Here is an 11,679-nt window from a genome sequence, read left to right on the forward strand (position 1 = left end):
AAGTGACGTCAGCGGCTTCGTTTGCCTAATCCACCCCCGGAACTAATTTCCGGTGTGAACGCGATCTGTACTTAGAACTAAAGAGTTCTCAGGAACCTTTGTGGGGAAAGTACTTGGTGTGAACCTGGTGTGAACGCGCCTTATGCAGATACAACCCGTTTCGTCCTCGTGGGGCCGCAGCTTCAGACAGAGGGTGAAAAGAGGTGCTGCAGCACAGGCAGTATGAGAAAAATAAAGAGCTGTTTGAACATTAAAGAATGGAGANTTAAAGTAGAGACACTACATACTGATATACACCTGAAGATGAGCAGGAGAGGACTCTTTAAAGTAGAGACACTACATACTGATATACACCTGGGGCCTCATTTATAACGCTGTGCGTAGGATTCACGTGGGAAGGTTGCTTACGTAGTAGAAATCCAAAAAATAGGTCCTATTTTTTGGATTTCTACTACGTAAGCAACCTTCCCACGTGAATCCTACGCACAGCGTTATAAATGAGGCCCCAGGTGTATATCAGTATGTAGTGTCNGTCATGACTCCACTCCGGAGGGATTCCCCGATCATTTCTTAGAGTTTCTCATCAAGGGGGTGTCTCCTGTCCCCGGTACAAACACACTGCCTGAGGAAGGCTGTGTATTTATTTTGTCATTAGACTTTATTGGACCACTTATTTATTTATTTTGGTGACGATCCGACCTCCATGCTGCTACTCTGGTTCAAACTCCACCAAACAATATGATTTATCTCGACCTCCCCAAAATAACCAAAATCTGACACGGTGTGAGATGTCTTTTTTAGCTGTTCTGTCGTCATTTCCTGCGATCTTCTTCATGCAGTCAGTCAAAATGAATGAATGAATGGGCGTTTCTTTGACTATTTATAGGCAAATATGGGCGTTACGTGAAGCCCGCAATAGTCCTACGTAAGCAACCTTCCCACGTGAATCCTACGCAAGGCGCTTCACGTAACGCCCATATTTGCCTATAAATAGTCAAAGAAACGCCCATNCCATCAGGTCTCATGACTTGTTCCTGAGAGCATCATGCAGAAGACGTCTCCCACCGCGCACCCGCCAGGGCCGCCTTAATGCACGGGCTGACCTGGGCTGAAGCCCAGGGACCTACGGAGATCGGGGGCCTATCATGTGCCAATAAAGAAATTCAAAAAAAAAAATTCAATTTGTATTTGTTTTATTTATTTATTTTAAATAAACACAGTCTTGGCTTTCAGAATATGACACTTTTATTTCCAAAATCACACATTTTTGAAGCTTGTAAAGGGAAGAAGACAGCTCTCACTCGCCACTCTGCTGTTCCCTCCGCTGAAATTATGAATGTAAGGCGTACAGTAATCATAGATAACACGGCAGGGTCCGTTACAGTTTGTTTTCATCTGATTTCAATCAAACAAAGTCTTGGCTTTCAGAATATTAAACTTGTTTCGGCAAATTCAGATGATAAATACAACTTTGAAGCTTGTAACGGCATAATTACAGGCGGAGAACGGAGTAACTTGAGGTCACAGCAGGCATAACAACAGCCGGTGTTCCTCATGAGTGTTTTCCCCGGGAAAATACACAAACGCAAAAATACACAAACACGCACACATATATACACACACTCACGAGCTTCCCCCAGACCAGTAATCCAAACGAAAATATCTTCCCTCCATACTATTTTGATCATTTGCTCCGCTAATCAATCAGATCGATGGATTCCATGCAAAATTAGAAGTACGAGTTGGGAGTGAGAATGTGTTGGTATTTACCCTGCATTATGCACGTTACTAATAAAGAATTATGTTAATGTATGAACTCTATTTACAATGTATTCACATTAATAGTTCATAATCAATGAATGACAAAATGCAGTGACAAGAAAACAACCATTGTATAGCACTTATGAATCTCTTCTTTCCAGCAATGTATACAACTCAAAATGTGTCTTCCGGTCCATGCGACTGATTTCGAAGGAGCAGGTCACATATTGATTCAGTCTCCCTTTCTATGTCTTTTCCCTCAGTGGCTATTTTGACTGCCAAAATCCGAAACTTCCAGGAGCATTTGCAAAAACACAACAAGGTGAGTAACATCAGCATCATTTAACATTCTTTTTTCCTCCCTCGCTCGCACGCTAAACAGGAAAGGCTTGTTCTTAGGTGACGTACGATATCTTACGTTGGTTTCACCACAAAAACTTCTGCTAATATGTCTCCACATTTCCTTTGGTTTGAGGTGTGTGTGTGCAACAGGATATCCTGTGTACTCCCCCACACCAAATGAGAACATGCCTAGTATAGCCATGGTTGGAAATTTCCATGTTACATCATACGTAAAACATTGGTTAAATGTACACAAAGATTAAATAGAGTTTTAGTTGAACGGTATCTCAGTTTCATCTGGAATTAAGTACTACCTGAAATTCTAGCTTCTTCGAATCACCAAGCCCAATGTTCTATGTGTTATTTGATTCAAGGACAAATCTAACAAGAGGCGGATGCTCATGGATATTGATCGGAGGAAAAAGCTATTGAAAAACCTGAGGTTGGTTAACTACGATGCTTTTGAGAAGGTGTGCGAGCAGCTGGGCATCACCTACAGTTTCCCCCCCGAGTACTACAGGAGGGTCACTCACCGCTGGCTGGCTAAGAAGGCCCTCTGCATTAAGGTATCAAACAAATCCGCATTATTCTGTTATTGTCTATATTTTATATTCATGATCAAAGAAAATGTGTATTTGTAAGTGTACAATTATGGTCTCTATTGGAGTAAATATCTAAAGACCCTAAACTAGACTTATATTCCCACTTGTGTAATAATTGTGCATCTTGTCTCTGAGAGCATCGCCCGAGCTTTCCGTGTCAAACTGACTCACACGTTGAAGGTGTTATTTCGTGTTTCCACTGACACTTCGTCATGTTTCTTCACAGGTCTTCCAGGAAGTGCAGAAGCAGAAAGCGAAGCAGAGGCTGATGATGCAGAGTTTAGCCCCCGCAGACCCCAAGGCAGCCAAGACTGCATCTGTTTAGACCCCATAAACAAAAATGTTCTGTATAATACAAATGATTCTAAATGCTTGTTAACCAACAAAGTTACATTAACACCATCTGATGTAAAGCATTTGGATTGGAAGTCCTTTTTCATGTATCACTGTCATACAATATGTTTTCCTTTAATTGCTTTCATGTTGATGTCAGAATACAATGGAAATAAAATGTCCCAGAAATGTGTATTTAAAAATGGTGTTTCTACTAAAATATGACTATCAATTAGATTAAATATATTTAGCTGCACAAAAGAAATGAGCCCACACTTCTGACATAAATGAAGGGAAGTCAAATAACCACCAAATAACCCATAATATTAAATTGTACAGTTATTGTTTCTAATATAGCCGGCAACCAAACACCACATCTCTGAAAGTTGTGCTGCTCTCTGGGCTGAACATTTCCACTAACTATCCCCTTACCCTTTTGCATGTCTGGCCATGATGTCAGAACTTGTATTCTTCTATCAGCTCTTAAAAGCAAAACTATCTGTGTTTCATCATTCATCAAACAAATAATCCCTTAGATATGTCTCCAAGAAGTCATTGCAGAATTTTAAATAAAGACTGTCAATATTAATACTTTTCACCGTTAAGTACTGTTTGTCTTTATGACAATATGCCCTTTAGTAACTTGTGATTTGCCCTTTTTAAACACTGATTGAGGTCAAGTGTTAGAAGATGAAATATCTAGAAATAATATAACTAGAAAAATAGTTTATCCACTCCATAAATGGCACACTAAATAAGTCCTTTGAGAATGTTGTCTTTTTTATTGAGTACAAGATGTATTGAAGTGTCTCTTGTTTCGCCCAAATACCAAACGTATCCTGTGGTTATGTGATCAAGTACAACATGACCTTAAACTATGGTCTGAGTAATTAATCACATAGACATTCAATTTCACTTCCAATGTGGTGGAAAACCTTTTTAATTTCAGAGATATCATCACTACCTGATGACTGCGCTGTATGGATATTCCATTGTCTCTTTAAGTCAAATGATATTACATCTATGTCTTGGAATACTAACAAGAGCAGCTCTGTGAGCATATAACAGGGACCTCGATATTAACATTTTGATTGATTCCCTTATAGGGTTTGAGTCAATCTGAAAGCACGTTTTTTTTAGCTTAACATAGTTTTGTACTTGTTCACATCCTGTGAAACTCAGTAGTGACACAGTTCGTAGATTAAACCTCAAGTTGTATGACAGACAACACAGACGTGATGCATTTGTGGTTGTTATATGATGGCGTGAAATTCTGATAACTGCATGAATTCTCTAAACTGAGGTGATCTAATGTGAGATTTGGAAAGTATTTCATTAGAAGCCTTCACTCCCTAAAAGATACCTGTTCCAGTGATCTGTATATATCTGTGAGTATACAGACCATCAGCCTCAAAGCAAAGCTGCAGTTCTAATAGTCTTAGTTTGTCTGCAGATCTTTGTCATCCTCAGAAACAGCCGTTTGATTTGACATACCAGCATTTCGCAGCTCGAGCTCGTCACTGCTTCCTGTGTGCGGTGTGCAGCTTGTCAGCCTGATCAGACTTAGAGCACACCGACCGAATCTTCTGGTAAGTGACAGCTTTTCTCCTCTCGCAGGAGATTATTAACTTAAGAATTCACTATTAAGATGAATTTGTTAATAAAACATATTTCAATATCTTTTAAATGTTTGACTTTCGTGCAATCATGTTAAACTCATGCTGACGGCACTGAAACAAGATAACTTATGAACTGTTCTTAAAGTAACACATTTATTTTCACGCCGTTTGTATGTTATAGTTAGAGTTACTGTTATGAGAATATTTGTATTTCACACTTAAAGCCATCATCTTTCAATTAATAAGTGTGAAAATGGCAAAAGCCAACAATATTAAGTCTCATTCGGTGTTAGGAAATAACTCTATTAAATGTTGTTGATACATAATATGCGTTGCATGGAAATCATGAATTCTGATTAAGCTATTGAGTGTGAATAATGCATGAACTCTTTCTTCAGTTATGCTCCAACGAAGAGCTTAAGAATATATTTAGTCATAGCTCTGAATTATTCCTTTCAACATGAGATTTCCTTTACTGAAAAGGCATGGCATTGCAGTACTGTATATGTAAAAAAAGTATAGAAACAGTTGTAGATTTACATGGAAAGTGTTATTAAGGTACATTCTCCCATAGCTTTTCATCCTACAACACAAACTATTATGCTATCCAGTGCTAACTGTTTCACTTAACTTTTAGATAGCTTTATTGGAAACAACAAGCAGATCCAGTAATCCAACATGTCAAGCCCAGTGGTCACCCAACCGGCTGCAGGCAGCTACGGAACGAACGTCCAAACGGGGGAGTGGAGCACCGGCCTCTGCTCCTGCTTCAGCGACTTGTTAGTCTGTGAGTACCACTTAAGAAATCTGACATTATACATTTTTCTCTATACACTAAAGGCACACTTTCATGTTTTTTCTTTTTAAAAACTCACACTGAAATACCCATCTTTGTGCAGGTGCTATTGGTTGCTGCTGTCCAATTGCCTTGAGCTGCTACACTGCTCATAAGTATGGAGAAAACTGCTGTTTGGGTTGTCTGCCAGGAGGCTCAACAGCCATGAGGACTCACATGAGACTCACTTATGGCATACAGGTCAGTTACTTATATTATCAAATTATAAACTCAAATAACACCCTTGTATTTTCGGTGGTGCTGTAAGAAGACTGCATTTCAATAGCTCTGATGAAAGACAGAGATTGCATTAACTTAGGAAATGTTAGGTGTTTCCTTCAATTGAGAAAACTGAACATTGGTGCATTTCCTCGCAGTGGGTTTTGGTTCCGTGTTCTGATTTTGTTGCAATCTTCTCACCACAGGGAACAATAATCAACGATGCCTTGATGACCTGTTGCTGCGGAACCTTTGAGGTTTGCAGGATGGCGCGTGAAATCCGCATCAGGAATGGAGAAGTGTAATCTCGAGAAGACATAAAAACGATTCTGGTCCACTAAACAGTATTTTCTGCTGATTAATGATGTTCAGCTATTGTGAAAGTAACGTCTTGTAATTGCCGTAGCAAGCCTGGCTTTTTCATGCAGTGAACAAAGATTGAGCTAATGAATTATGCAAATCTGTGTATTAAATGTCATTTTCTAGCCTTATGTGCCTGTCTAACTGTGTAACTAATTGCCTGTATACTAATCTGCATTGCTGTAAATAAACTGCGTTATTCAATCACTCACAACATGATTCATTACATTCAAGCATGGAACATTTTGTACAACATTGTTTGATTTAAAAAATGGATTGTCTTGTTTTCGATGAAGACAAACCCTTCCTTAACCATTGTTTTTGTAACATTTGTGGATTTTGACCATACAGTCAACATTGTGACACTGAAATATGGTGTACTTGACACACCCATCACAGGTCTTAGTTGTGATTATTGCACAGGGTTATTTCCTTCCTCTTTTCCTCATTACAAGACTCTCACTGGCTTCATTTGGTGAAAGTTGTCAGTATTTCATAAACTCAAAATCCACTAAATATTCAATATTTCTTTAACCTTTGTGTTGTGTTCGAAAGCTGTTACCGTTCATGGTGTTCGCGGGTCAATTTTGACCCATAATATATTCAGTCCAAAACACAACAAATAAATGACTATCATCCAATATTGTTTTAACTACATCATAACTAACTTATTATGCATTCATAGCCGTACAATCCTGTTGTAATTTTATTCTATGGCCCCAAAACACATTACACCACATATTGCACAAGTGTGTGTGTTCAGGTTCAAGTGTTAGTGTACATATTCCTCTGAGAAAGGTGGAGTTCCCGTGGGGGGAGGGGGTCAGAGGGAGGGGAGACCAGGGACCTCATTTATAAAGGGATATATGCTCAAAAAATTGCGTACAGCAGTTTCTACACAATGTTTGCGATTTATAAAATACTAACTTGACGGGAAAACGTGCGGTCCTCCACGCAAACTCTAACTAATGCAACGCACTAAGCACAAAAACGGGAGAGACGAGAAACTGCGACACCGTTGGCAGAAGGAAGAATGGAGAGAAATATGTGGAAATAATACCATAAATAAAATGTTAACTCTCATTTATCATATATGAAGAATTCATTTTCAAACATTGATTAAAGCCAATCTTAAAATGATTTAACAAACGCCTGTTTGAGACTCCTCAGTGCACACAAAAACATAAAGAGAAATAAATAAATACGGATATGTTATTTAAAACCACCTCGAATATGTTGTGTTAATGTTATGAAATGTTTTCTCATAGAATGATGCGGTAAGCAGGAGGACAGAATTACGTCTAAACTGAAGCCGTTTTGCATTTCTATAGGTTGTAGATACGAGAATGGTTTATATACAATCATGTTTAATCATGTTTTATGCCATTCGCCGCCTACTTGATAAGTTGCTCGTAAAACACAGGAGGTATGGAAACTAAGAGCACCATATGTGGTAAATTGTACAGCTAATATAACACAACACATTAGTTGTATTTCCTTTAACTGGTGGATTATTTAAGCAATAGCTCACGACAGGCCGTGGTATATGCTCATTATATCACAGCTAAGGGGCGTGGTTCGGCCCGACGCTGCTTTCTTGTTCCAGTATGAAAAGCTAACTGCAGGCAGTTTGCTTTTCAGCCCAACGGTATACTGTTTTTCTCAGACGCGGAGGGATACTGACTTGTTGTGAAAAGTAACTTACAATTCTACCCGTATCAAGGGGGGTCTCCTGTCCCCTGTACAAACACACTGCCTGAGGAAGGTTAGGCTATGTGTATTTTTTTTGTCATTAACCTTTTTCGGACCACTTATTTATTTATTTTGGTGACGATCCGACCTCCATGCTGCTACTCTGGTTCAAACTGCATCCACCAAACAATATGATTTATCTCGACCTCCGCAAAATAACCAAAATCTGACACGGTGTGAGATGTCTTTTTTAGCTGTTCTGTCGTCATTTCCTGCTATCTTCTTCATAAAGTCAGTCAAAATGAATGAATGAAAGGACGTTTCTTTGACTATTTATAGGCAAATNAAAATGTATTTATCGTGTGATTTTGGAAATAAAAGTTTCATATTCTGAAAGCCAAGACTTTGTTTGTTTAAAATCAAACAAAGCACCCGAACCCCGAAAAAATATTTTTTTATGCAAATCCACGTTTATTTTGAAATGAGCCGTTGCGACTTCTGACTGATTTCGATAGAGCGGGTCACAAATACAGTTCAAATCTCTACATCCTTCGCCTGTTTTTCAGCGAACACACTATGAACAGCATTGGAGAAACTCACCCCGGACTTCCACTGAGGTGTAGTCATTCTCATCCCTCTGGACTTTAGCAATCAGCTGTTCCTTTTTCAGCTGGAGCTTGTCACTCTAAAAGACATGAACACATAATATCAAAGTAATTGATATTGTTGATATCAACGGAAAAACAAGAAAGCAGAGTGAAACATGATGATGCCATTTTTGGGGCCATTAGAACTTACATGGCACGCCATCTCCAATGACAGAAGTCTTTTGACAAGATCATCAGTCCTGTTGATTGAAAAAAACACTTTTATTAGAATAAATACAAGAATGTAGATTTTTTGTGAATTTTGAATATACATTTTATTATTCTTTACTGATTTAATTCAAGGTACTGCATAAATGTGTGTTTACGTTTGCGAGAGGGGAACGGCTGCATAGCCACTCTTCAGCATTGTTGGAGGAAGATCACTGAGCTGGCTCTCAGGGCCTAAAGGAAAACAAAATGTTCGGATGAAAAGAGAGCGACCATTTTAAAATGACAAATCATGGTGTGTTGAAAACGCAGCTTCCTACCGGTCTGCTTTTTCTTTGCAACACGAGCATAATGTCTCACTGGTGGCGGAATAGCAAAGCAACCTGCGAGAGGAGAGAGAAAAATAATTACAAATGTGTAGTAAAAACACCAAAAGTAAAACAACTTCGATAAAGGGATCAAAGGAAATGTGAGATCAACAGATGGTGCCTGAAGAAGTGGATCAATAACAAAACTGGAAATGTGATATTGTATTGGAAGACAAATGAAAACATTTGTTAGATACTCAACAAACTGGCTCAGCAAAGGATCAGTGGTGGCCATTAATATGAATGAACTGTGATCAAACTTCACATAATGATTAAGTTCTTATAATACTGAATCATCACATCTGTGTCAGTTTCAACAACCACGCATGTCTTGACCTTCACAATTAGTTTGTATGTGTACAACAAATATCTTGCCCACACAAAACACATAACACAGAAGATGTTCCACCTCCGAAATACCGAAAGAAACCGAGGCCATAATCTATTTTAAATTATTGCAGGTATATCTATTTATTGAAGCGGTAGGACCTGGGTGATTCTCTTATCAAAACTGTCTGCTAAATTAGTATTTCATTTTTCAGAATGCCATTTATCATTAATACTTCCTCCGTTGGTTGATGTGAAACATTTGTATTCTGTTGCGTGAGAGTGAGTGAGGCCACAGAAAGAGGATGCCACTGATAAACAAGTTGAAAGCGCACGATTTGAAGAGCACAACCGCAATAATCTGTTCAATCACACATATCAGATGGTAAGAGGAAGGTGGTTTCATTATCAATATCATCACTAATGATGTCATTTCCTCAAAACACTGGTGATCATCACTGCAGAGATACAGGCAAAATGAACACCAACTGTCCTCTTCTCAGTGCTCTACTGACAATATGTACTGGCAGTTTGAATGATTTAAATTAGGACAAAAACAAATTTGCAAGGCAAGCTACTTTTTAAATCTTATAAATTGTGTTACATTTACGTCAGACATTAGTGTAATTTTTTATATATATCCTTTATTTAACCAGGTAAAAAGTCTCATTGAGATTCAAATATATTTTTCAAGAGTGACCTGGCCAAGATATATTACATTACACACTCTCCACAAACAAGCAACTGTAAACCAAATGTATTATTGTAATAATTGTATTATTTGTGTGTATTATTGTAATAATTGTATTGTGTGTGTGTGTGTGTGTGTGTGTGTGTGTGTGTGTGTGTGTGTGTGTGTGTGTGTGTGTGTGTGTGTGTGTGTGTGTGTGTGCAGGGCCGTATCCAGGATTTCCTAAATACCGAGGTCCAAAGATGCTAGAGGGGTTTGGGGGATACCCCCCGAGATTCTTGGGATTGTAATGATCTAGTTAGGTGCTTTTTAAGTCCTGTGGGGGGTCACAAATTGGATAATATATTGATTTCAAACCATGTCAGTGGGCTGACAATGTCAGCATAAATTATTTTTGAAAGTGTAATACATAATAATCAGTTGATTGTTGCTATTAATGATCTGGACATGCAGAAGAGCTAAAATGATCACAAAACATTGTCAACATTCATTTTCCATGTCTCTCTCCTTTCCATAACCTGCAGCCTCTCTTCCACCTTCTTTAGTCTCTCTGTCTTCTTCCTGTCCTCTACTCTTTCTCTTTGTTCAATCTCTCCCTCGTTGTTCACTTTTTGCTCTGGCTGCTTGTCGCTCCTGCCAGTGAATCAAAAGCAATTCAGCCATTTAGTTCATTTCACTTGTTTGTTTGCATTACTTTTTTTATTTAAATCAGTTTTGTTTGATTCTCAGAAGAGAACAAAGAAGTAAGCAAATTGTGTTTTATACAATTGTATGTTATTATGACATCATAACTGCAATAGATGTATGTTGTTTAAAAATGATATCTATTGTTAATGAAGACTATTGTTATAGATATATAGATAGATAGATAGATGGGGTTATTAAGCCTACATTCTTTTGTGTGACTGTACCTGCAGTTCCTCCTGACTTCCATTACTTTCTCTTTCTCTCTGCCTGTCCTGTCTCGTCCTTACCAAAGCCGAGCTTCGACTGACGAAGTATTTTCATTATATCTGAGTCAGTGTAAAAAGAAAACAATACAATGTTTACTCAAATTGAAATGAAAGAAAAGCATTACAACGTGTGTTAAAAGGTAATCCTTCTGACTTTGGATGAATGTAATTAACTATAGCTCTCGAGCTACTTTATTCACGCAATTTAAACCAAAGTTTAGCCTCTGGAGCTCTCCTCCCTGGAGAACAGAAGCACAAGCAGCCCGCTGGACTCAGATCTCTAGATACCTCATCACTCCTCCGCTGCTCCGGTTCAAGTCCGGGCTGCGGTAGTTTGTTGATACATGTCGTTTGCTTTAATCGAGGCTACGTAGTTATGCAGCAACACCCTTCGGCAGTAAATGGAAGTACTATAAAATACCCCGTTAAATACACAGCTCGAAAAAAAATAATTGTGGATACGGCCATGTGTGTGTGTATGTACTGTATGAGGGCTGTGCAATTAATCGTATTTTAATCTCGATTACGATTTTGGCTTGCAACGATTACGAAAACAACGTAATCGAAATAAAACGATTATTATTTTTTATTTAAACATACTGTTCAAATTTCTTTTCAATAAATTGATGTTTTCAAAGTAAATGGATAATCGTTTTTAATAATTTTGATATCAATTATTGACCAAAATAATCGTGATTATGATTTTTTGCCATAATCGCACAGCCCTAGTATGTATGTATGTATGTATGTATGTATGTATGT

General features: G+C 38.2%; 3 protein-coding genes across 3 annotated transcripts in view; 2 read left to right on the forward strand and 1 right to left on the reverse strand.

Annotated features, from left to right (window-relative positions):
* Positions 1–2,008: 2,008 nt before the first annotated feature.
* On the forward strand, positions 2,009–3,231 carry LOC104941916 (28S ribosomal protein S15, mitochondrial-like). Its single transcript, XM_010767084.1, has 3 exons — positions 2,009–2,083; positions 2,478–2,669; positions 2,932–3,231. The coding sequence occupies exons 1-3, from the start codon at positions 2,009–2,011 to the stop codon at positions 3,028–3,030; spliced, it is 366 nt and encodes a 121-aa protein (XP_010765386.1). The 3' UTR covers positions 3,031–3,231.
* A 1,201-nt stretch (positions 3,232–4,432) lies between these two features.
* LOC104941917 (cornifelin-like) lies at positions 4,433–6,285 on the forward strand. The gene is made up of 4 exons (XM_010767085.1): positions 4,433–4,627; positions 5,295–5,444; positions 5,557–5,693; positions 5,918–6,285. The coding sequence occupies exons 2-4, from the start codon at positions 5,336–5,338 to the stop codon at positions 6,014–6,016; spliced, it is 345 nt and encodes a 114-aa protein (XP_010765387.1). The 5' UTR covers positions 4,433–4,627; positions 5,295–5,335; the 3' UTR covers positions 6,017–6,285.
* A 2,037-nt stretch (positions 6,286–8,322) lies between these two features.
* The window catches only part of LOC104941918 (28S ribosomal protein S15, mitochondrial-like), a 6,183-nt gene continuing 2,826 nt past the window's right edge, over positions 8,323–11,679 (reverse strand). The window contains exons 2-5 of the mRNA XM_010767086.1: positions 8,899–8,961; positions 8,737–8,812; positions 8,562–8,610; positions 8,323–8,448 (exon numbers count right to left, since the gene is read on the reverse strand). Coding sequence (XP_010765388.1) covers positions 8,338–8,448; positions 8,562–8,610; positions 8,737–8,812; positions 8,899–8,961 — 299 coding nt within the window. The 3' untranslated portion in view covers positions 8,323–8,337. The remainder of the gene's footprint in view (positions 8,449–8,561; positions 8,611–8,736; positions 8,813–8,898; positions 8,962–11,679) is intronic.

This window comes from Notothenia coriiceps, unplaced genomic scaffold, assembly GCF_000735185.1.
Source record: "Notothenia coriiceps isolate Sejong01 unplaced genomic scaffold, NC01 NC01_scaffold00004052, whole genome shotgun sequence".
NCBI classification, from domain to species: domain Eukaryota; kingdom Metazoa; phylum Chordata; class Actinopteri; order Perciformes; family Nototheniidae; genus Notothenia; species Notothenia coriiceps.